The sequence below is a fragment of the Malurus melanocephalus genome, unplaced genomic scaffold (genome assembly GCF_030028575.1).
Source record: "Malurus melanocephalus ecotype Western Australia unplaced genomic scaffold, MMel_1.1 scaffold_163, whole genome shotgun sequence".
Classification (NCBI taxonomy): domain Eukaryota; kingdom Metazoa; phylum Chordata; class Aves; order Passeriformes; family Maluridae; genus Malurus; species Malurus melanocephalus.
In genome coordinates this window covers 1,078,312-1,104,490 of record NW_026623395.1, presented here as the reverse complement: position 1 = coordinate 1,104,490, position 26,179 = coordinate 1,078,312, and the positions used below count along the sequence as shown (strand labels likewise).

Genomic DNA, 26,179 nt, shown 5'->3' with positions numbered 1-26,179 from the left:
TCCCGGCGGGACCGGCGCTCCGGTACCGGCTTCCCTCCGCCCCGGCCCGGCGTAAGGTGGTGCCTATCGTACTGTCTAGCGCCCGTATTCCTGTCGTCTCCTGTTGGAAGCTCTGGAGCTTCCTCTATGGACGGAGGGATCCGCGTGCGCTCGCAACTTCCTCGTGACGGAGTGAAGCGGGATTTCTTTTCCCCCGCCCCCCCCAACCTCCCCCCACAACCTCCCCCCCGGGACCGGAGAATCGCGGCTTTGTTCCAGGCTTTGTCACAGGCAGTGTGACAGAAACGGTGCGTGGATTAGAGCGGTACAAAAGGTAGTGCGGTGCCTTAGCGATGGGTCTCATCCCAGCGTTGCCATTAGCGGGAGTGTGAAATCCTGTCTGCGTTTCAGTGTTTTKTGCGATAAACCCGTGGGTGACTGAAAGTGACTCCTGCAGTGGCCTCTGTCCTGAGGTCGTAGTCCTGAGCACGTGGATCTTTGGAAGGTGSCTGTCACTGATGTACCTGTTATTGTGTGTAAGTGGTAGACAGGTGGAGTGGCTTTTTCGTTGTAACGGAGGCTTGTGCATGGGACAGAATATTATGGAATAGTTAACTTTACCAAGAAGAAGGAAAGTCGGGAATTAATTGTAGATGCAGGAAGACATCTACAGTATTTCTCTGAAAGCTGTTTGGTGACCTGTGTGAAATGTCAATAGTGTTGTCTTTGAGCCAACAGGATATTTTATCAAGATTGTCTTTGATCACCTTTTTTTTTGTGTTCAGGCAATGATGATCCCTGTCAATGCATACTTGTTGCATCCATAATAGGAATTCAGTTTGTTTAATAGTTTGTTAAAATACTATTCCTTGTCTGTTAGCATGACTCTCTCTCTCAAGTTGTGCTTTACTTCTGGAGATCTAACTAAAAAGCTTATTGTTTTTCTTCATCTAAGTATGTGAATTACATAGGATTTCTAGTAGAAAATTAGCACTGCATACTGCAAGGGTTGCATAACACTTCCTATTGCAAGATCCTGTTTTCAGTTGCTAGTAACTTTTGGAGGCTATGTAGTTGGACTACAAGATTCCATGCCTTAGGCTCTTTTTAAACTTTATYAAGCTTTGTTTAGTTTAACTGCTTCATAGCCTCCCTTGCTATGGGGAAAATACTTTGTAATGTGCTTTAAGTTGAACAATTCTGATATTTCTCCAATCTTTTTAAGCATAAATATGTTCCTTTGGAACTGCTGGGGGCAGAGGGAGAAAGCATGTAAAAAATCCATTAGATCCAACTTTTCTGTAATTCAGAAGCTTAGCCAAACTTTTTGACGAGACGTATGTGAAAAATGCAGTTGGTTTATGCTCAGAGACTTTAATATTCAGTGAGTATGTACTGATTCGTACATGTGAAGAACTTGCTCAGTTTTCTTCGMAGTTTTCACGTGAGATTTTGCATGCAGAAATGACAAAATTATCTTAGGGTTACAGGAAGACTGCTCTGACAGCTGCTTTTGCCTAGGATACTGGCAAGGAAAATAGACTTCTCCCTTCTTGTATGGTCTTTTTCTGTCTTCCCCGAGTTTAAGTCTAGAAAATTGGATACACAGAAGCACAAGAAAAACATGGTCAGGAACCCAGGTCATATTGAAAGTGTCCTCAAGGACTTCTCTGTTGTCCCTCCACATTGTTTTGCAGTCTTGTCATAGTTTGTCTGCACACTGCTGATTCCCCAGGGCTGCTCTGGGGCCTGTTGTGCAAGATGGATTTGCTTGGGGTATAAATCAGAATTGTCTGATAAAAAAAACCAATGTTATCTGCAAAACCTCTTGTTGCAGCTTTTGGATATGATACTATGGTAAATACAATAGTTATAAATAAACTGTTAATAAGAGAGGCAGGTGAGAAAACTTTGGTGTAATTATTGAAACAATTGAATGCAGTATTAGAGTGTGGCTTCCACCATCACAACTCAAGTTAGGCATTTTTGACTGATTTCCTGGTTAATGATGTATTAATCACTTGAACTTAATAAAGGATTGCTAATATGATGTTGCTGACACAAAAAGAAGCTGGGATAAGAAGGAAACCATAATTGAGTTTGTTGTGTATATAGTGATACTTGTATATGCTGTATGTAGGTATCTCAGTTTCGGTGCCTGAATCTAGCAGATGCAGTTGTTAATTTCACTGGTTCAGTTTTGTTTCTGTAAAAGTATTCTAAAAGTATGCTGTCACCCACAAGACTTATGGCTTAGTTGAGTATTGGAAATAATGAGCACTAGTAAGGTCAGTGGGGAGAAAACAATASTTCTGTATTCAGAGCAGGGTCTTAGCAGTAGAAAAGTAGCTCTCGAATGGTATGGAAATAAGAACATGTTGCTTTTTATCCTCCTAGTAACTTTTTTTAAAGGGGAAAGGAATGCCATAAACTTCCCTCTTCCCAGTGTGTCAGACTCCTCTCACCGTGCTCTTTGGCTCAGGCTCCTTAGAGCCATTGGTTGGGAGCATTTGCCGCTGTAGACTTTGGCGTGGCCTGTAGTGTGTACCGCCTACACCTGTAGTGTGGGAGCCCTGCCTGTGTACCGCCTTCTTGTCTTGGTAGGATACATCTTCATTTGAATGTTGGTTCATCTTCATCTGAATGTTAGTTCAGACCGACAGCAGCAAACTGACACAACTGCTGCTGCCACCTTTCTTTGTCATAGCAGTGTTTTGGAAGAAGGGCTTTCTCAGTAGAACATTTTCAAGTTGTTAAGACTTGGATTTCTGTAGATTAAAAACTTTGATCAAGCATTTTCTGATCAGATATTCACTCCCACTTACTGTGTTCTTGTGACAATTGACTGCAGTATTAAATACAATGTTTTCTAAAAGTAATTGTGGAATACTCTTTCAAAGACTGAAGGAAGAATTGTTGATATCTTAGCTAATGCAGTGTTACTTCTCTGATTACAGAAGGAATTACATTTTTTTCAGTGATTTGCTATGTTAAAAATATATTTGCTAGAGGGTTGTCTGGTATCTGTTTCTGTTTTCTACTATAATACCTGCTTGCACTCTAGGGCTTTGGAATGACATTGAATAAGGTGACACTTTATAGTGATAGCATATAGATGCTTGCCTTTATACATGTCTGTATGGGTTTGAGACAATGCTTTCAGAGAAAATGTTACAGAGTAAATGTTTCCTATGAAGTGAAAAAAAATTGATAATTTTTTTCCCACCAATATGAAATAGATGCTCAGGCAAAAGTGAAGAGAAAAAATAAAGTAGTTTATTAACAAAATACACTGCCTGCAGGACACAGATAAAAATAACTGTTAGMTATTTAAAACTCAGAAACACACCCTGCCCTGTCCCCCCMCAACAGTTCGGCCACGTGKTGYGGAGGAAAMGATGGYRGCTCCTGTCCCAGGGGAAAAAAGAAGCAAAGGATAACACCCACGTACCTTTCTTTTACGCTGAACTAATAAACACTGAATGGGACTGTTATGGATTTGTGGGTTGCACATACTGAAAAATTGTTTGGTGGTTGGTTGAGTGTTTTGGGTTTTTTAAATTCTGTTGACAGATTGGTAACTCCATTAGTGGACTTTTGTTTTCTTGAGTATTTTCCTTAATTTGTAGCAAATGCAGGTGTTAAATGCAAGCTGTAGTAACAGCCAATATTTCTTGATGGATGAGACTTTTGTAYTTATGAGCAAAAAATGCTCATATGGTACAATTAAGTTCATCTAGTGAGTTAGTAAGACTGGTCTCTAACTGGCAGGAGTAAGTTAATGACTTCCATTGTTTACAAGATGAATTAATGTAGTTTTATAATAGGAATCGTGAATCTAAAAGTTTGCTTGTTTTGAGAGAATTTAATCAAAGGAAAATGGTTCAGCTCTATTGGTCACAGTAGAGGGGAAAGTGTCCTCTGGGTTGTGAAGCAATTGTCAAGATGGCARTGTCTCCTTCCCATTTTCCATCTTCTGGTGAAATGAAGTGATAATGATAAAAAAGACTTASAGTCATTTAGACATCACCTTACATGTATGGCTGCCTCATTTGCAAGGACTGATTATTGCAGGAAGTACTTTTCTCTAGCTAAGGCTCCCCATTCTGAGGGAAATGCTCTTTCAAATAAGGACTATATTCATATCATGCATTCATTATATGAATCTTAAGAAAACTTTAATGTGTAGTTCCTGATATTGCCAGAATCTTTAAAGGTGATGCTGTTGTACTGTTTTATTATTGTAATAAGCTTTGGTGCTCTTTTCTTGGCTTTGGTGGTAGTTTTCTTGACCTATCTAACTGGAACAAAAGAATAACAGGATGTTATTGCCTAGAGGAATTGTTTACTATSAGGTGATCTCTGTTAGACTACTCAGTCATTTTTATATTGGCTTCCTCAAAAAAAGCTGTCTGGTMGTCCATCAGATACTACCATTTTATGTTTTATATTAAATTAACCGTCCTGGTTTTGGCTGTAGTCATCAACATGTTCATTTCTTGACATGACATCAACATGTCATCTTGATTCTTGCTTTTTTTCTCATCCTTTCTTCATTCTTGTGCTTTTTCATCTACGTCTTCTGCTCTGTCTTGGACTTCTATCACAAAGACAGGACTCATTCTCGCAGTTGTCTTTAGTGCTGTTTTCCTGCCATGTTAATTTGGAAGGGATGGGGGTGACAGTGGACAGTGTGTTAATACCTGCCCTTTGTAATTATTGACTGCAAACGATTGTAAGCTGCAAGACTTACTTACCATTCTCAAAGTTGTGAGCAAATTTTGAACTCCTTGTAAGGTTGAAATTTCTTTCCAAGTGCTGCTTTCTTGCCCAAAATGAACAGTTCAAGAAGATCTCAATATATATTCATATACATAGGTAGTTTCATAGTGACTTTTATGGAAATGAAACTGTCTCCTCCAAATGCCATTTTATTAGTTTGACAGTTGCTTTGCTGCTCTGAGAACACATTTTAACACTGTTTTAAGGCATACATAAAAAGGGTTTCTGTTTTATGATCAGTTCCAAGAATCACAAGCTGGAAAACATGCCTTTAAAGCTTTAAGYTCCTGATTGTCAGCATATTGGCTCAGAAACCTATTTCATCCCTTGTTACACAGTATCTGTTACTAAACAGTAATTATTAGAGATCATGAAATAATAGTCYCAGCTATTTTGACCAGCATCTTKAACATGTACTTTAGAATATWCTAATATGATCAACARTAGAGCAATGATAAAACCTGGAAGYTGATAATAAGGTARCTATCTTGCTGACACAGCTCTGAAAAGGATGTTTGGTCTCACTTAATCAGACCAAGAAGTTTTGGATAGTTCAGTTTCTGTAATATGTTGTAGCCTTATTCCCCCACCCCATAGCTTTAAAGTACAAGGTAACCCCTAAAAACAATTAAAGCTTGAATTTGTTGGGAGCATACTAACTGATACAAACATTGTGTGAAGCCACTCCCTGGCACATTGAGTAGTGTTAACAATATTTCCTCTTTTTCCATGCACGGTTTTTACGTGGTTCATATTGGGTTACTTATATTCTCAGGGAGTAGCTTAACAGTTCATTTGTAACATTATTGTATTTTTTTTAWTTGTTTTGTGCCTTCAGCCTCTGGAATAGCTGGCAGTCAGAAGTTGTCAAAAGAAGCCAAACGTCCTTGTTCCATCTGTACAAACAATCCCWGTACAAGTCTGTGCCCAGAGCTGCTGCCTTTGATGGGCTGTTGTGTGCATGTCTGTGTTACAGAGCAGCTGGCTGCGAGGGCCCTAAACCTGTAAGACTCCCCGTGTGTACAAAGCGGCAGGGAATGCTCAGTTTCTTCAGCTGTACAGACAGAATAAATTCAGATTGACCCTTTCAWGGTAATGTCAGGACTGCAGAAGCTGTGCGTGGACATTTATATCCAGGATGAGGCTCTAGAGGAGATTGGGCTGAGAGAGCAGTGTCTAGATAAGCTGCAGTGCTGCTGGGCATAGCTGGTGTGTTCCTGTTTACTGGCTGAGCGCCTGTCCTTTCCTCTGCCATCAGAACCACTGAAAGCATGGCAGTGGTGTAAAAGAGTAGCAAGGCAAGCTTCAGAGTGTCCGTTGTCAATATGGAACAGTAAAAGAGGTACAGGCTGCAATCTGCATTTTTTGGACAACAAAAACACTCATGTTGCAGCTGCCTGTGGATCCACAGGAATTACTGATTGACCATTTCTGGTAGGTGGCTATGAAGGAGGCAAATATAGATATCCTGAGCAAGGTGAATGAAGAGGACAAGGTTGAAAATTGCCTTTCAAACCATAAAATCTTGATTTTGAATCTATTCCCTGTGGGTGCCAGAATCAAGTATCTGATGCTTTCTCTCCATGCAGAGCTTGCATGGCCTAAATTTTGTCTGCATGAAATGAGCTTCAGATAGTCCTGGAGCTCTTTGGCTGTTCATTGCTTTCTGGGCTCAGTGTGTTTGTGGCAGCTTTTTGAGCTATGGCAGCAGTTCCWCAGCAGTTCTGCCTGTCACCAGGGAGTGGGGAGGAAAGGTCATATGGTCACAGCACAGCCCAGTATCCTGTTAGCAGGCTCTGCCTCTTCAGGATGCGTGGGGTCATGGCATAATGGGTCCTTCCAGTGTCAGGCCCTTCTGATTGTGTTTGGACTGATCTGTCTGAATTTCCCCTGATGTTCTTTGCACATTTGTGTGACCAGAGAATGGGGAACCTCATCTGTTGTGATTATGTATTGTCCTTGTGTGTTAGCATGGGTTTTTTTCCTGAAGTTTCTAGTCTCCATAGCTTGGAAAAGGAAGAGGTGGRACCTTCAGTGTCACTGTCAGTTTAAAATAACGAAGAAGGTCTGTGGTGGCTTTTAGCGATGAGAGCAGGTTTTTTTTAAACTGTTTTTGTTAATCTGTAAAGCTATTTCTAYGTGGCTGTTTATACGTGGATGGCAGTTTGCTTAGTTGTTCTGCTGGACTAACTAAAATGCTGTAGCTGTCCTAGTTTGGCACTGACCCCAAATAAATAATAACMTTTCTTTCAGCAAGGCATGTTTAAATCAACTTTCAGCGTGCCAGCGTTGAATTTGTGGCTTGTAGTTTCCTGAGGCTATGTGCAAAGCAATTTGTCTTTCTGAAAAATAGCTTTCATATCTCTATTATGATATAAGTAAACAAAGCATGTGATTAAGCCACCTTTCACATCTCAGGAGCCTGGATCCTATATCTGGGGTCTCCCTYGTGTGGACTACATTGATGCAGTATWAAGCCTGACTCTGGGATGCCTGTGCCCGAAAGCATCTAATTGTCTTTTCTCATGCTTGAATAATGGAACAAATCTTGTGGTCTAAGCAACTAAATGCAGATACAAGAAATCCTGTTTGTCCTTTTGGGCTGTGTCTTGGACCTTGTTTCTGAGAAGGAAAAAGGTGGGGTTGTTTGTCAAACTGATTTCTGTCAGTTGGGTCCCGTGGGCTGTGACTGAGGAYCATCCTCCTGGTGGGAGGGGGTCARGGTGCTCTGGGTRCAGTGCAGAGGTRCTCAGGGAGAGAAATGCACACATGGGACTCTGCATCTCCTTGAATCATTGCAGAAACTTGCTGATGTTGAATGTCACTGAAGCCAAGTAACTGACAGAAGATAATTTGGGCATTGTTTTAGAATGTTAAGACTAAAACAGTGTTATGGTATTTGTGAAAATATAGAAGTATTAACAAATAGCCCTTAAATTGATGCCAACATATTTTTACTTATGTTTTCTTAAATCTGGTTAGTTCTGTTGTTGTAATAAAACACATGATAATGTTATGTACCTTAAAAGCCTGATCATGACTAAAAATTTTGAAAGCTTAGGCCACTTACTAGTGGTCAGTGCTGGGAGGGATTGTTTGTTAGGTCTGCCTTTTCTGAATTCTTAGAGTTTGTAGTAGGAGGCAATTTTCTTTGAGGTGAAGGCAAAAGATAGACTTATGATTTGACTGGAATTAGCTTGGACAATTGATTGTTTTGTCAGTAAGTGGGTATTGTAGATGTTTATTTCAGTTCCGGGGCAATCASCTCTAACTGTAGAGGGTGGGAGAAACCTGCTTACTTTTTTATGATTTTATTTTTATCTGATGGTCTGTTCTCAGKTTTACATTGTTAGCCAGCAGTTCCTGCCTCAGGATTAGCAAKCACTTCTCCCCATTGGCTTTAAAAACCATTCCAGTTGGGATTGGTTCGGGAGTCTAGCCYTGTGGTTATATAGGAGACCAATGATAATGCATTCTTAGTGCTTCCTAGGAATCTCCTTTAGAAAGCACTTTCAGTAGCATGTGGAATTCAGGAAGGCCCCAGGGACAACATCTACTGCTTCACCCATTGCTCTTGTATCTGTTTAACTCCTTAACAACCTGGATTGGATCAGCTTTCCCTCAAGTGTCTCTGGCTCACCATTGCGTACAAATAGCCCTTCATCTGCAAGGCTTTTTGCTTTCCAGAGAAACGATGCTTGTTTGTCTTCCTCCTCTGATATGGTCACAGCTGTTGGGATGTTTTTTTTCTCCCTCTTGAAATCAGTACCTTATCACATGAGCCATATAAGACTTTGCAGCTGTATTAATTAAAAGGAGAAGTGCAATTACTTATGTCACTCCTGTAAGCTATTTTGTATAATATGTAATTAAAATACTTTTTCATTTCTTCAAAATATCATACCCTGCTGGCAGGTCATATCAGAAATGCTGATATTTTGAGCGTGACCTCTCTGTGCTGTTAACTAAAAATAGATGCAACAGTTCTGTATTCTTGCATTTCTTTTCAGAGTTTTTTACTGCTTTATTAATCTACTTTGATAAATTTGATACTGCTTTCATTCTGCCCAGGAAATGAACATTGTCAGTGTGTTTCCCTCTGATGAATGCCAGGATACCATTAGGTGAAAACTTGTGGGGTCCTTGCACATTTGGCTGAGTGTTACTGATAGAACGGTTTCTGTCAGACAAAGTAACTGCATCATTTAGTCTATAGTTTCCAGTGGAAAGTCAAAACGATGCCAATAATTTGTTTTAGCTTTATTAATTGGAAATAAACCTGAGAAATCTTGAATACATCTTGAATATTTTACTTTGTTTTTAAGGAGAACACACGAATTGTCAGAGTGAAGGTTATAGCTGGAATTGGCCTGGCCAAGAAGGATATCTTAGGAGCCAGGTAAGACTATGTTGTYAATTAAGGGACAGCTGCTTGTTTTCTTTCTACAGCTGTTAGTTCTTGGTAAATTCTTCTCTACCTCTTGCAAAAAAAAAAAAAAAATCTGAAGTTTTTCAATTTGTAACTTTATAAAATTATGAAGACTACATAAACAGGAAGATATCTGTTTTCTTGTCCAAGAGACACCTGGACAGATCTTATGTATTGAAGAACAAAGTATAGGAATGTTTTATTCTCTGCATGCTAAAATAGCTCTGCCATGGAGGATAGATCCRTGTCTGTATTTTAGTTCAGGTGGGCTGCAGCTAAAATAACTAGAATTTAGTTATGGTCAGAATTCTCATCTGTGCTTGAACGACTTGGAATGAACATAGTACAAAACACTGGTAGCTATAAGACTGTTTGGGCTGAAATTATATGCAGAGGAACAGTGGCTTAACATTTAGCAAAGGAGAGATCAGACTTGAGAGTTGGTAACTGAGATGCTTTTAGCATCTTGTAGAGTTGGCAAGTGACAGAATGCATTTTGTGCTAAAGCCACTTTTGCTTCTGGCTCTTGTACAGAGGGTCTAGAAAAGTATTAATGGGTTTAGTACAAGTTCTGCTGTCAGCTGTTTTGGCATATGTGCAGGAATGTTATTACTTTAGCACTAGCAAAATTGCTGTGTGTGACATCAGTTTAGCAATAGAAAAATTTCTCTTGCGAAATTCGTATTTTCCCTAAAGCCAGACAGTCTTCCTTAAATTTTTTATTCATGTACAGGTTTTTTTTACTTCAAGCAAAAATAGATCAGCTTTTCTTATCGTAACTTAGATATGTGAAAACTGTGTTTTCTTTTGCTCTGTGGCAGACAGTCTTGGTCACCTTTTGTTCCTACCCTGAGCAATTGAATGCTTTGATTGTTTATGAAAAGTAGATATTCATATAGTAAGTTAGGTTTTAGTACCACAGGAAAAGGCAGTAGAACATTTTAAACAACAATATTAGTACATCTTAATTATCAGAAAATTTCAGGTTATACTCAAACTCTGTCAAAATTATAGAACATTTAGTAAAATTATTGCATGTTCAAGGAAGTACTTCAAATTCCAGGTTAAAAGTGTTAAAAACAAGATATTTCAAAGTTTTTCTGTCACAACTGATTTTTTTCATGCATGTCTTGTTGAAATGTGAGAGGATTTATTAAATCTGTTCTTCCGAAATAACTGTGAAAGAGGACAGAGAATCATATTGTACTGATACACAGAATGGCATAGCTATTATGGTAATAATCACTTAACACTGTTTATGTTAGTTTTATCTCTAAAATTGTGTAGGAAATTATTGTAATTACAAATGTCTATGGTATTTGTAAAGTAATTGTACCCCTAGTTATGTAGCTGCTATTAATTTAAGCCTTTTAAAACTTGACTGCTAATAATGGTGATCAAAAAGGACATAGAGCAGCATAATTTTTTTTTTCCTTCCCAGTGACCCATATGTGAAAGTGACTTTGTATGATCCAGTGAATGGAGTCCTTACCAGTATTCAGACTAAAACTATTAGAAAGGTTAGTCATCTTATCTTTGTGGATGTGGTGGATTTGTTTGGGGTTTGTGGTGTTGTGTTGAGGTTTTTTAAAATCAGACTCCAGAGGAAAAGTTAAAAATGTAGGAAATATGAAAATTCTTATGTCTTTTGAGTCAATAAACATGTGGGAAGGAGTGTTCCATGGTCTGTTCAGCTTCTCTGTTTGTGGAATTATTGTGCTGTTTTCTCTTCAATAATTTCATTGAAAGGTAGAGGAAAAACTAAGGAATATAAGTTAAGTACTGATTGAAATCTACATTGTTAATGGAAATACTGGATTTATTTTTTTCTGAGGTCTTCAACAATATAAGAACAGTACAAGACTTTTTTTTTACTTTTACCAGCAATATCAAGGTTAAAGTTTTTATGCTTTTTTCTTAAGTGGATTGTTGCATGGTATAAAACATGTAGTACCTCAAAAACTATATACACTAGTACAGAATTGTCAGTATAACTAATGCTTTCTTCTTTTTTTTTTCTTTTCATCCTCCACACATAGTCCTTAAACCCAAAATGGAACGAAGAACTCTTATTTAGAGTAAGTGATTTTGTTTATAGCCTTATTACCTGTTGGATATTATGCTGACACATTGGGAAAAACTACTCACTGCTCCTTCTACTTCAGAACTCTTCCCTAATTTGGAAATAACTCTACAATTAATGTTCTAAAAGGCTCACACAAACTGCTTTCCTTAGAAGTACATTTGCTAACTCTGGCACAAATAAAAATGTTACATTTTCAGTCTTGATGCTGCCCTCTTTATTCTGTGCATGTTTAAAAGCATGTACATGGATTTAGAAGGTTTGGGATAGTACAAATTATGGCTTATTGGTTCTTATAGAAATGCATTGCATAGTAGAATGGCAGCAAGATAGAGATTGCTGTTTGATAGAGACCTTAGGTATTTCTTTCCTCTTGTACAAACATAGAGATTTTTCTGAAAACAAGTGCTGGAATTCAGTATATATGTTAATTATCACTACTTCTTTTTCATAGGTTAATCCTCAGAAACACAGACTCCTTTTTGAAGTATTTGATGAAAACCGTTTGGTACGTCTTTCTATGTTAATATTGTAATATATTAAAGACATTAATGAAAGCAGGTCTGTCAGGGTTCAGCGTGGACAAAAAACCCATACCAAACAACCTTAATTTCTGTAATGAAATCTGAGGCTAAAGGCAGACCTGATTCTATTATTTTCATGACATTACCACACTCTTAAGCTCTAAAGCAGTTACATTATTACTATAAACTTCTATTGTGCTTTAACTCATGAAAGCAGCATTCTTTATAGTGCTGTTCACATGGTAGGGCCAAATTCTTTGGTGATATTGAAAGCTCTGCATTGGATGTTTATTTTTCCCTACAAACAAAGCAGTATTGATATGTGGTGTGAGAAGCTTCTTCAGTGCATGAGAAATAGCATGAAAGAAAGTGTGTATGCATTTTTTAAGTGTACAGTGGATTGTGATCTTGTAGATAGGTGTCACTCTGAATGGCAGGTCATTGGTGAGACAGCTGTAGCTTGTGCTTTTGTTACCTCAGTGACATTAAAATTCCTCCTCTGACCCAAGTTCTCACTTTGTTTCAAGATATCTAATTACCTATATTTCTGTTTGTGTGTGTCATTGTGAGTGAGTAAGCTTGTAGCAGTACAGTCACGACGCCTGCATCCATTTCACTGACATTTTTTGTCATTGGAATATACACATATATACCTTTTCCTTCTGCAGGAGTTTGAAACTAATAGGAGGGATTGAGTGCTCTTGCACTCCAAACACAGTTTTATTCTGAATAAAGGATCTCTTTGTGCTTTGTACTTGAATAGTGTGTTGGCAATGAAAAACATTATTTTTTCCTAAAGCTTTCGGCATATGTTCATTAATTCATTGTATTTTTTATTGAGGTACTGCTCTCCTAAAGTTGGGAAGAGTGAAAACATATGTAAATATAAGTACAAGCTGCCTAGAATAATGAGATTTAAGAAAGAGGAGGCTTGTTTCTTGGTTATAGGGTATATGGTTATAGTCCCCAGACCCTTTACTAMTTAACTGGTGGTATTACCTGTCCCAAGTATTTCAAATATGGTGTGTCTTTGATTTATTTAAAAGCAGTGTTAAAGGGCATCACCAGCACTTGTGGCCTACATGGGTGGTTAAATGTGATTTTTCAGGGTGCTCAGATTTTCATCTGGGCATAATGTTAAGGGCTACAGCACATCCCTCATGAGGTCAAAGTACTCTGTCCATTGCTCGTCTGGTTAGAGCATTGCTGCCACCACCTGGAAGCCACGGGGCATGATGAGAAAGTAGGATTTTTGATTTTTTGAGAGAAGGCCAGTGTTTTCTTTGTGGTTTCCACCAAGAGAGTTCCTTCACATTCTTCCTGTAATCCAGAATGTACAAATTGTTTCATCTGTTTGCTTATGGGAGAGGAACCAGTTGAACTTTTTATTGGTATCAACTAGAAAATGGTGCTTTGTTTCCCATATATGATTATATTTAGAGATCAAAGTGTCATGACCTCATCAGTCACTGTATAGTTCCACAATAAAACCCCCATATTTTTGTTTCCATCTCACTTGGTGAATGGAGCAGGCCATCTGTCTATCTCCCTTTAGCTTGCTCTCAGAAAGTGTTTTCATCCCAGATGTCTTGAGTTGTTTTAAGTAAGACAAATTGTTGTCTTAGCTATGATTGTTGTTGAGCATTGACAAGCTCCTCCACTTCTGTTAATTCATCCTCACAAAAATCATAGGTGCCTTTCTAAGCAGTTATCATCAAAAGGTGTGTCATCTCCTGTTATTTTTAGTATTTTACTGTTATTTTTAGTGTTCTTGCATTTACCTGTTGGATGAGTGTTTAAAATCTAAATGTGAGCAGGCCGATAAAACGGAAACATTCTTTTATTTGTGAGACTGTCCTCCCGGCGGTTAATTTCCTCTTTACAAAATTTTTTTCCCAAATGCTTTTATTCCCTTTAACTTTTAGGGATAAATAGAAGCCAGAAATACCTGCTTGTTTTTAAGAAATGTTTTATTCTCGAATACCAGCCTCAAAACTTTTCCTCAGAGTTTAGCTTAAATTCCAGGTCTTGCTGTGCTGGTGATATCACCAATATATCACCAATAGTCAGAGTTTTGAAATCGTCCCATAATAGCTTTAAAACTTTTCAAAGATCACTTGTCTTGGATTTGGTAAAGGAGTGCTAAGTCTAATTATCTCTTCTGACTTGCAAAACCTTAATAGAATCATGGGCTTGTACAGTTTGTGGAATCTTTAATTGTGGTTGTCTTTAAAAACACCCTAGAAAAATGTGTCAAGAAGAACATTGAGATCACTTAGCAGATGAATCAGTGAAGGGACCACACTTTTTGTTATCTTTCTGTTTTACAATACTTTGTCACAATTTAAGTATATTGCAAACAAACTGCCTAAATCTGTTACTGATACTGAAGAAATCAATGATATTAAGCTTTGAATGGAAAAAAAGGTATTTTTTTAAAAAGTTAATTTTTAGTTTATGTTAACTTTAATTCAGCAACATCAAATTTAGCATTTTAAAAGCCATTGTATGTTGCCTAAGGAAGCTGTAGTTGACTGGCAATACCATACAGGTATAACTAAGGAAGAGTGACATGTTGAGAAATTTTGCTGGAGTCTTAACCTTGAGTTACCAAATTATGTTAGTTTATCATTTTCTCAGGATTTTTTTAGTAAAACTGAAAAAAGAAACATTTCAGATCATCCACTATGGGAGAAAGTAATGCTTTTACTGAAAGAAACCAGCACCTCCAATGGCTGCACTTTGTGTCATAGTAACACAGTGCAAACCATGGCACTAATACATCTGTTCTTGGGGGGAGAAGAAACCTTAAGAAATGCATTTTTACTCTTCATTCACATATCTAAAGATTGTCTGTTGCTGTTTTTGTTCAGTGTTTGGTTTGTTTGGTTTTATGTTTTTTTTTTTGTTTTGTTTTTTTGTTTTTTTACTATATTGCTTGAAGTTCAAATGTAACTTTTTGAAACTGACCAAAAGAATCTTTATGGTATTTTCCTTTCCTCTTCTCTCCCCATCCCAGTGCCCCACCAACATATAATTTTAGAAGAAGTCCTGTTGGTTAAGCATAATGAAATAAATGAAGTGTTGTATTTGTTGGCTTTTTATGAATAAGCCAGTATTCATTTATTGCTGCATTCTWATAATGGAATTCAGGTAATGGAGGTTAAGTAAGCCCTGGAGTATAATTAAGAAAACAAATTTGTTGCTTGCAAACAAGGTACTGTGAATTTGATTCTTGGCTCCTTTTTGGGTTGGAGTTATAAATGTTAATTTTACTGCCTTCTAGCTTAAAATACAGTAAAGGTTAAATAAATATGAAGCAGAAAAAACTCCTAGTAGTATGACCTATAAAAGTATAAATGGCCTAGTGTTCTCTTCTGTTTGTACTCTTTCAGCAGCACTAAGTAATTTCATGTTAGTGCAGTAGCATTCAGTACTGCATCATATATGGCTTATGTATTCAAAAGTACATTCATAGCCAAATGTTGGTGTTTTTTAAAAGAAAACCCACAACAAAAAATCCCAATTAACAGTAAGATTCAAGGTTGTCTTTTATCAAAAGTTCCACTAGGTGCCAGCAAAGAACGTCTTCAGATTATATAAACCAGTGAAACATTTTGTAAGAATTCTCAATCCCGTTACTCTTGGAAGAATTGATAGTATATTAACTTACTGACATGCTGTTAATTTTATTTTAAAATGAAAAATTAAAAAAATACTAATTAGTTATGAATGTATGAGGCTGTTTGTGTATAATTATACAGAATGGCTTTCTTCTGTAATTGTGTTTGGTAATTCTGTTTGTCTTTAGAACACTGAACTAAGTATGCACAATGTTTGTATAGCTCRTCATATATCTGCAAATCAAATTGAACTCTAACGAATGTCTCCTTACTGTGGGCTTCAAGCAAACAAGATGAGGTAGTTTAATTTGTAAGAATAATTTTGTTTCTTTCTACCTTTAGCAGCTGTAGTTAGAAAAGGTCAAACTAGAAATAAAAATAAATGCCAAATTGTTAACCAATCAAACTTCTTTTGGCTCCTATTCAGTTGCACCTCATTTAAAATTATGAATTAATAAACAGGAGAGGGTTCTACTATGTGCATATCTTTAGAAAGTGTGATTGCTTAGCAGTGTGTGGATTGCAAGATAATGCCAAATTTCTTTTAAGTTTTATCTAAATAGTGCAGAAAAACATTTTCTTAAGGGAGAGGAGGCTCATTTCACTAGTTTATGAATAATTCAGACCTCAGCAGTTTGCTAGCATGGTTACTATTTGGAAATTCAATCCTAGACTTGATACTCAATTATATGGGACTTCATTCCTACCAACTTCCTGTAATTCTAAACCTATGGGTAAAAATATTAGTAGTCATACGCTGCTGAGGAAAGTACGGACACATTGACTCAGCTCGTGCAGCCGCAGCAGGCGTTGCTGTTTGAAACTTGCAAGTCCTGGAAGCCTATTATTGYATTCATTTATGCAAATTACAGAAAGTATAATTGAAACAAGGTCAGTAGTGTCTGTCAGAGTGTCGCAGCTCAGGTCCTTGGAACATAAGTGCTTTTTAAATGAAGGCTTTCTGACTGCAAGCAATCAACGATGGTCCAGAAACTACAGTTCAAGGAGTGGCTGACTTATTTCAAGAGGTACTTTTTTTTTTTTTTTAAATGGTAGTATCTTGTAGAAGTTAGGACAAAGACTGCTACTTTTATGGGCTTTTTCTGTTGTGACGTACCAGCTCTGGGTTCTGTGCAGCTGCCTGTAGCCTTTCTGCTGAATGATCTTTGTGGGTTTCATTTGCTAACATGCGTGGAAACGAGAACAAATGGCACGACGGTTAAGATTGCATTTTGCTACCCAAAGAAGCAACACAGATCCATTATCAGAAACCTCTGAAGATGTTTTGGATAGTAATAATTGTATGTACTTTAAAAAATTGCAGAACTCTGCACCTAGTGTTACACAAGTGAAACGAACTCCTAGACAAGCTGCTTATGCACCTGTAGTGCAACAAGTAATTAATCAAGAGAAAAATGCAACTGTTTCTTCATTGCAAATAAAAAAGAGCAGTTCACTGCACATTTCCTTGCAGTCTAGAAAACCGAGTGGATGTTCTCGGTTTGGTGATGCTGTAACTGCTGGTGAAGACACTTCATTCATTGGTATTGGTAGCGAAGGGAGTTGTGGTGCTGGAACTGTGGCTGATTATCGATCTAATGAYAGCTTTCTGAGCAATGCTGCTCTGGGCAAAGGCAGCCTCAGCAGCATTGCAGCAAGTGACAGTGGCTCGTTCAGCAGTGCTGGCAGTGACTATGGATCATGTGCAAGTACCACAAGTGATGGAGGTTCATATAGTAACAGTGTCATCAGTGACAGTGGCAGTGGCACTCTTTGGACAAGTGACAATACTTCTTGCAGTAGTGTTGCACATGGCGACTCTTCATGTAGGAGCACAGCTAACAAATACAATCCCTCCAGGAGCAACTCATCTCAGGAAACACTTCATAGAAGTGATACTACTTTTGACCAAGATGCTTGGTCAGTGAGGAAGAAAACTAAAATTCCATTGCGACGTTGTTCATCATTGGTGATTTTTCCTAGGAGTCCGTCCAGTACTCCTCCAGCTTCTCCAGTAAGCTCAGGGCACCTACCACATAGAGGCACCTATCAAACATCTCATAAACTAATTATTTCTCCTAGTGAGCTGGCACAAAAAGAAGATCAAACCATTTCCAAGGGATTCCTTTCAACAGCAGTCAATGGACTTAGACTGTCTAAAGCAGTTTGCTCTTCTGGTGAAGTCAGAGACATCMGACCGCTTTATTTGAATTCATCATTACAGGACAAAAGTCAAATTCTGAATGGTCCTCAGCGGGCAACTTGTGAAGAAGTACCTGAAGGCTTCTCGTGTGTTTCAGTTCATCTCAGTCAAAGAACATTTGCATCAAGCAGTGAAATGGTTAATGGCTCTTGCAGTCCAGAGTTAAATCTGAACTCTGGTGCAAAATACCCTCATTTAAAACTGGAACGCAGTGTATCTGCATGTCTGCCCTCAAACACAGATTCAGAATATCAGATTAATATAAATGAACTAGAAAGACCAAATGCACAGATGAGCAAAACTCACCATGTTTTGCAAAGAAGTGTTTCCTTGGAAGGATCACGTCAAAAAGTTTCTTGCTGCTTATCCAGCCTTAAATACAAGTGTCATAGTGCAAGGATGTCTCAGTTGCACATACAGTTCAAAGCTGGGAATGAAGCAAAAACAACTGGTGTTAAGAAAAGATATGGAACCTGTAGAAGGGAAATGTCTAGCACTTTATGGAGGCCCCATAAGGTAAGTGTTGTGGTTTATAGAAAAATGTGATGRTATTTTACAGTTGAAATTTAGCTGGAAAATAGTAGGTTTACAACCAAGACTTAAATGCAGTGATTTCAGAGTTTCCCAATGGTGTCAAATCTTCACCATTAGGAAGTTAATTTTTTTATTATCTGTACCATTTGGGTTTTATTTTCATTTCTTAGAATATGGTACATACAGTAGCATAAAGTGAGATACCTGTATTTAATATATTTTAAACAACAGTTTGCTGTTTACATGAACTCAGAGGGATTTTCTTATCTAGTTTTCTTGTCTAGTTATGTGGGAGTCATTTAAATTTCAGATTAAATTTTTAGTAGTTTTAAATACCTAACTTTTTGGTAAATTAATTATAATTACTGAAGTTGTTTTCATATAAAATGGGAAAAAATGAGTGGTCTTTTTGGTTTATTTAAGATAGCCTCTATTTTACAGAACAGTTTTCTGTATGTGGAATTAAAGATAAGTAATTTTTGAGCAGAGAAACTTTAAATACCATTTGTTTCTGTATACACCCTGAACCACAGGAATTTTCAGAGTTTCCTCTCTCTCTTTTTTTTCTTCTTTCCAACTACTATTACAGCCTGAGCGGTGCAGTGTAACTTAATACCTCTCCCAACAACATTGCTGTTCAAATTAAAGTACTTGGGTCTAGAAGGCTTATATTAAAGATATAATTTTTTGTAATGACATTCATGTCCAGCTAAACTGCAGAAGTGTTTACCCATATTAACTCTTAAGGCAGTTAGTAAAGTATAGGTCACATGAAAGGTGGATTTTAAGACTTTTTAAAATAGCATTGAAAGGTTGTAAATTATCTGCATATATTATCATCTGAATATTTTTTAATTATGAATGCTGATGAATGTGCAACAATTGATGATTACTAAATTAATTTTAAGAAGTAGTAGTAGTGGCATTCTCTATGATTTGACACTACTACCATATGACTAACATGCTTGTTTAAGCTTGTTTAAGATCTTTTGCCAAAGATCTTATAATTAAGACAATCCCTTTCTGAACTAATAAGACAGTTACTTTGGAGGTATTAGCCTGAAATTTTCAGTCTTTTGTTGCACTTAGAGCTGTGCCTGATTATTCTACACTTTTTGGTATCTTCAGAGCTTTTTGGTTAGAGTACAAAGAAAAAAAGCTCTTTCCTCCTTGGGAAACTGTGACTTATGCTTAAATTTCTTTATAAAAACTCACAGTGGATCACAGGTAATCACTACATATATATATGTATATATTTTTGGTGAGTCTTCTTCCCAAAATCACACTGTAAAGTGAGGGGTAAAATCCACAATAAGCACAAACAGATTGAATAGTTTTAAGTAGTCTGGATATAGATATTTTGAAAGTATATTGTGAAAAAAATGTTGACTCATGCACTTTAAGTACATTTCTCATCAACTTGCACTGCTGGCCTTTGTGTTTAGTGGCAGCTGGTATGAAAGATATTCTATATTTTAATCCAAGTTCAGGATTAGACTGTTCACTAAAAAACTTCCTAGGACACTGGCCTGGTAATGSTTTGTTTCAGTTTCCAGGAGCAATATTTACAAAGGATTGACACAAATACCAAGTATGGGAGCCTTTCAGTCCTCAGATGGCTCTTTTCAGTTTTTATGCAAAACTGGTAAATATGTAAATAATCTATAAAATAGGTTATCAAAAAATGTAAAAGCTTCRCCCACCAAATCAARCAAAAACAATAGCTGACTTTACAGMAGTTCAGCAATTCACTGCAATAAAATAGATAAGTACCATTGTACTTGTTATTAGTCTTTGTGACCAATATAACAGATTCTGTGGCAATCATTTAATTACATAGTCCAGTTAATTATCATGGTGTATTGTGACTCATTTAAAAATAAACAACTCCCAAAATATTTCTCTTGACTCCAGTTGGTCTGGCCTAGTATATTGATATGCTGAGTCTGGGTTCAAATTTAACAAGCTGATACTGGAGTAGCATTTAGTAATGTCAGCTATCTGTGCAGAGCAGTCATGAAATCAAATCAGTGCTGTGGTCAGAGACTCCAGAGGCTGAAGCAGTGAAAGGTCTATGCATTCTTTCCTTATGTGCCTTGCTACCAGCCTTCAGCCACCTTGGATCACRTTTTCTGCTTTCCATGATCTACAGCTTGTTAAAGGCTGACTTAAAAAAAAAAACCACCAAACATAACACTATTTCTGTGACAACTGGCTTTGGATTGTTTTTGATTAAATTGCAAAATAGGTAATGCTGGTGGCCAGCCTTTAAAGGCGGCTGGTCTTTACTGGAAACTTACTGAACAGATTCTGTTGTAGATATTGGAATTTCATTTATGTGAAGCAGGAGGAAGAGGTGGTCCATGGTTAGAGCACTGAAGGCTGTCCTTAACTGTTTATTTCTGGTTTAATTATTTTTTGTTGGTTTTGTTTCATTGTTCTTTTTTTTTTTAGTGCATCTGTCTCTGCTTAGGGTAAGAATAAATCTGCAACTAAAGCGTTTTGACATCATAAGTGTGGATTGAGAGGGTAGGAGAGAGTGAGGGAACAGGTTACTTGTTATCATACATATGTAGACTCCCAAGAGGTACAGAGGAAGGCAGAAACATGAACACAGTTCCARTTCTTGTAGAACACAAACAAACTTCTATATAAATAAAAGCTCTGTTAATCTCTTCCACACTTATAATATCATGTTGACATCTGTGTTGACATTAGCTATTCCTTCCCCATTAGTATCACTCTCTGCTGGATAATGTGAGTATTGTAAATGTACTTGTAAATGTTTCAGTAGCTTTATACCTTTAAAATAATTTCTTATAAAATAAAGGAATAAATTGTGTTATAGTTCTTTTGTTTACAAGTAATTTTGCTTGAGTTTTGTCTCTATTGAAATTGCATGTTTTGAAGCAAAAAAAGCCAACTTCAGAGATGGTATAAAATCACCAAAATGTTTTTCTACTGTCAGATTCATATAAGGAAACCTTTTAGTTGGAACTCCTGGGCTTTTTTCACCAAACTGTGGAACTTTGCCTTCATAAAAGGAGATGCTATTTGAATCTTGCTGTACTAAAWTTAAATTTAGTAAAACAGTAATTTGAGGGGGCTGTGTGTGAGGATTTCTCTCTTGAATAACTTCYTGGTTTGTCTGAATATGCTGAGGGGACCAGAACCTGTGTTTGGAAGATTGTGTTTCCCTTGATAAACGCTGCAACCAAGTTAGTGCTGAATAGTCTGAGCTTGTCTTGTCTCTTGCATTGTCCTCAGGCATTGAGCTTCTGTCACAGGAAAACTCCCCCTCAGAAAATAGTGATCCAGCCAGGGAGAAGTGCCAAGAGAAGGGAAGGACAGCTGTGGCTTAGCTCCAGTTTTGCATATGGAGCAAAGGGGCTGCATGTGAGTCAGTGTCCCAAATCTGTGTGAGAAAGAGAGGTGGAAAMGGGACAGCAAAAGCAGCAGACTACGGAGCCAATACAAGGCAAAGCACAAATTGGCATCACTTTATGCTCCTGTGCTATGGTAACCTCATAATCTAGTAACTTGCATGTTGTTCAGTATTGTGTATCTTGAAGGATCACGTTACAGGACCATGTCTGGTGCATTGCTGTGTCATGGTCTGTCAGTTCAGTCAGGGAGAGTTAGGTTTGAAAGGAAGGTGGTGTCTTTCTCAGGAGTCACAGGGATGACTACTTAAATCACATGAGTATATGTGTTGTATCTCAGACAAATTTTGGAAGTTGAAGTATACATCAGTACATTAAAGGGAAGACAATGGAAACTGTTAATCACAATAATGAACAGTTTATAAGCAGTTGCAGGTGATTTCCTGCTTCTGTCCTTTAAATRGCAATGACCTGTAGTGCTTTAATAGTTGGTACTAATTTCTTCTATTTTTCATCTTGCTTAAATGCAAGTTTTGTTACACCTTCTCCTCTASCTTTCTTCATGCTTTAGCTTTTATTTAGCAATCCTTCTTCAGGAGGAGAAAAAGATGGCACGCAAAAGATGGGACAAAATCTTATAGCTTGGCTACGAATGGTTGCTACCTGGACGCCTTACCAAGGAAGCAGTCAAATAATAYTATTTGGTAATAAGCTCAATCCCTGAAGTTTTTAGTTGTCAGGTTTAGCAGGTTGTATTTGGAAACAGTGAATCATGTAACTTTCAAAATATAGTCATACTGYAAGGAGGCCGCTACTTGAATATACCCGTGTCAAAGCTCAAGCACTTTGTACTCCTCAGCAAGCGTTACATGTACATATTAAGGAGAAGTTTAATTTGATTGTGCTCTGCAGAGATTATGATTAGCCTAATTCTGTTTATAGTGTGAAGCTGAACTGAGTTTGGGCAGGTTTCTCACACCAAAAAAAGGTGAAACTAAAACTGCAAAACCATGCAGAGCAGGCCTCCTGAAACAGCTTATGTAAATATGTAATTATCCAGCCTTCAGRGTGATTCATGTCCTTTTAATCTACCATGAGAGAGTGGGAAGTGCTGATGCTGTGGCTTCTCTAATGTTGCCACAAGCTATAGTTATTCTGTTTTTTAAGACTTGGTGTATTGACAAGAATGTGTTAAAGTAAAACAAGCTGGAGACATTCTTCCTTTGTTCTTCACTAGCCAGAGAACTTGCAGGCTTGCAGATCCGTTCAGATCATGATCATTGCTTTAATTTTAATCTTTTTTTTTTTCCAAATAGGCAATTTGAAAATCAGTGTTGAAAAATGCCAGGTATTGCACACATAATACTGCAGCTAATCATGCATACATGGTGATGGCCTCCTATACTGGTCAGGAAATAGTTTGTKTCATGGGGAAAGACTCCCTGAAAATGTCAGCTCAGATCTTGTTGATAGTTTAAAGGCAAATGAAAGGTTAGGATTTATTAGGGAAGGAATAAACCAAGAAAATTAAAACCACCATTATGGCACTGTACAAATCCACATAGGTGCATGGCATGCATGTTTCTGGTCATCCTTTTTTGGGAAGCATGTATAACAGAGCTAAAAAAAGAAGGGCTGGAAGATTGAAGTAGGTTTTATGGGAGGAGAGATACTAAGTAAACCAGGGGGTTTTCAGCTTTGGAGGGCATAAGTTGTTTATAGGGAGTTTATAAAACTGTAGTTTAGGGGAGATAAGTTTGAAAAGTTTCCATTCCACTTAAAAAAAAAATGTTCTTTTATATGTTATGTTATTTATGTTATGCTACGCTCACTGTCTCCAGATCTGCATATCAGAAGTAGAAATGYATTTTAAGAAGTTAGATAAATTGAAGAAAGGTCTATCAAAGGACCATTACATTCTCAGTATGTATTTTACCGTCAGTATTAAGAGGTCYATGACCTGAGGTTATATCAAAGGAAGTACTATTCCTAATTGCCACTATTATTATTTCTTAAGCATCTGCTCTTGGCCATTACGTGGAAAGGATACGAGGGTAGACAGTGTTAATCTGACCCCTAGGCTCTCTGGTGCCTGCTCAGCCCTTGCAGTCACAGAGGATCAAATGGTAGAAATGCTGTCCCCTCACCCTTGGCAGAGGGATCTTCTGTGTTCTAACACGTGTTTTCTCATCTTCCAGAAGTGGATGAATTTCACAGATTGAACAAGTAAGCAAAACTGAGTGGCCTTTCGAGTCAAGTCATTTGCTTATGACTGACTTTCACCCTTGCCCAAAGGAGACTGCCGTGCATTTCTGTTAAGTGTCTCTGTTTCAAGTGAACTTTTTTCTTTGCTCCCTGTAACAAACAGAACATGCTGATTTGGGAATGCAGCCAGCAAAATGTTTGTAGCTCATTGCAGTGTTAGTTTATGGATCTATAATCATCTCTGTTTTAAGAGAGTGCATWATTCTTTTTTTCTGTCATGATAGTTTACAATAAACCGAAAAGYCTACAGATAGATGCAATTATTGTTTGAGACCTTGGGCTGCTTTCAGCCGTATCAACTGTAACATAAGCAAACAGAAGTTAAGAAGGACATCAGCAAGTTCCTGGCTGAAGTTACAAACTTGAATTGGAGTCTTTGCAGTTAGGGCGTATTAAAATGCAAATGACACGCTCCAGCTACTCAGTAAGAGGAATGTGGGAAGAAACACAGAACTGGATTCTTTCAGACCTAGATGATTTCTCTGGCAATCAGTGACTTTCCTAGCTCTGAAAAGCAAAAAGTTGACTGACTGTATCAAGTCCTTCAGCTGAATGTATTAGTTAGCCAGTGYGGTAAACATCTGCAATATCTGGTTTATCTGTTGTTATTTTTGGGAGCAAATTACACGTGCACTTTTTAACATTTGATAGAGTTTTACATTTTTGTGCTTTAAGCTTTATAATGTTAAATGGTGATGGTAAAAATACACCTGAAATTGTTACAGTGGGAGTTTGTTCTTCAAACTTTATTTGAAGTCTTAAGATTTGAAAGGCAAAAAAGCTTTTACAAACAGATGCAAAAGTTTTATGCTTTTATACTATTATGAAGATAACTGACTTGATGGCAGGAATGACTTGTTGAAATAGTACCTAATTAAATATTTGGTACTGTTTTCTRAATTTTTTATGGTAAGTATTGGTAGATTTAGCACAGAAGGGTAAGTGTGGATTGGCTTTTGATTTTTCATAAAATGTTATATCTCTGCTTTTATGGTAGCTTGTTTGGCACATCCACACTTCAAACCAAATAAACTCAAAATCCTGATTAATAAAATCAATGCATTAATAACATGACATGTTTATGTTGTGCTGAAGTACGGTTTGGTTATATTAGACAACTTGCCTTCCTGTGGCCTCTGTAAAAAAAAAGGTACCTTAAATTGCTTTGTTAATGAACTTTTTTAAGGGCAAGTTCTCTAAATAGCACACACTGAGTGGACTAATATATGAATGTTGTTGTAAAAGTACTGTAAACTAAATACGAACTTTTAAGGAAGCTGTAAGATTCTGGTACCAWATAAAATGTGTAAGCTGTAGATGGAGAAACAGATGACACTTTTGCTCTGGTCCTTAGATAAGCAGTTGGCTGAAAATATCTTTGGAAGTGAGAGAGAATTAGTGGAAATAACCTCAGTGTTATTTCTAAATGCCATCTGTTAAATAGATGGTCAAACTGCTGAGGCATGTTGTGCTGACACCTTGCTGCTGAAACAGCCAGCAGGGCTGAAGGTCCTGCAGAAATACATGTTGTGTAATAAGCCCTGATCTAACAGTGTGTATTCTCCCTATTTTCAAAATGCTGATAGGGTCTTACATCTCTGTATCAGAGACGCCAGCTCAAGTGAAATGCCTGTGTGTCATTAAAAAAAAAAAATCTCACCATCTACTGGCCCCCTTAAAAATACAGGAGACTGGACTGTAATGAATTCCATGCAACGAAGTATTTATTGCATTGCAAGATAGAGAAAATATGTGGAATCCATGAATTTGGTACAATCTTCATGTCATAATTGAATCTTCTTGTTATGAAACTGTTATCTTCCCATGACAAATAGCATATGTGGCAGTATTTTATGGAAGAGAAAAAAGCTCACTTTTCTCAATTTAAGAGTTTGAGAGTAGCAAATAATACACTCAGCGCAGCATGAAAAGAAAAAGACTTGAAGTTGCTAGTGTAGCTCAGGAAAGTTTTTTCGCTCTGATCAAGCTGGTAAGTAATGTTGATGTTTGKGTGTCTAAGCAAGAAGAATGTTGGTTTTATAAGGCATCTGTTGAGCTCTTGTTTCCTTAAGCAGCAATAGTCCAGATCACTGTTTGCCTTTTCAATTTGAATTGATACTTATATTCCCTCTAATAAAAGCTGTATGCTTTCTTGTTTTGCCATACAGCTGTAGATTTCTGTTCAAAGACCAACCTGTGCACAACTAGCTGCCTGTTCAGTCAGAAAAAGACTGGGAATTTGCTGGATTCTAATTCATGCACTAATACCACCAAACGTTTGTGACAAAAATTGGTAGAGAAAGTTCTTGTTATTTCAGTACCTTGGTCTTATACAAGAACTGTTTCAAGAGGCTGTGTGGTGAATCCAGCAATT

At 37.4% G+C, this 26,179-nt stretch overlaps 1 protein-coding gene across 5 annotated transcripts in view; it reads left to right on the top strand.

Moving 5' to 3' along the window:
• The window catches only part of NEDD4 (NEDD4 E3 ubiquitin protein ligase), a 47,061-nt gene that overhangs the window by 240 nt on the left and 20,642 nt on the right, over positions 1-26,179 (top strand). The window contains exons 1-5 of one of the 5 annotated variants that reach the window (XM_057372097.1): positions 215-287; positions 9,087-9,160; positions 10,632-10,710; positions 11,230-11,268; positions 11,728-11,781. Coding sequence is in view for 2 of the 5 variants with exons in the window: in XM_057372100.1 (XP_057228083.1) it covers positions 16,628-18,139 (1,512 nt within the window). In the remaining 3 variants the exon portion in view is untranslated. Of the gene's footprint in view, positions 1-214; positions 288-9,086; positions 9,161-10,631; positions 10,711-11,229; positions 11,269-11,727; positions 11,782-16,487; positions 18,140-26,179 lie in introns of those variants that run through there. The other 4 variants (XM_057372096.1, XM_057372098.1, XM_057372099.1 and 1 more) reach the window with 4 other exon arrangements.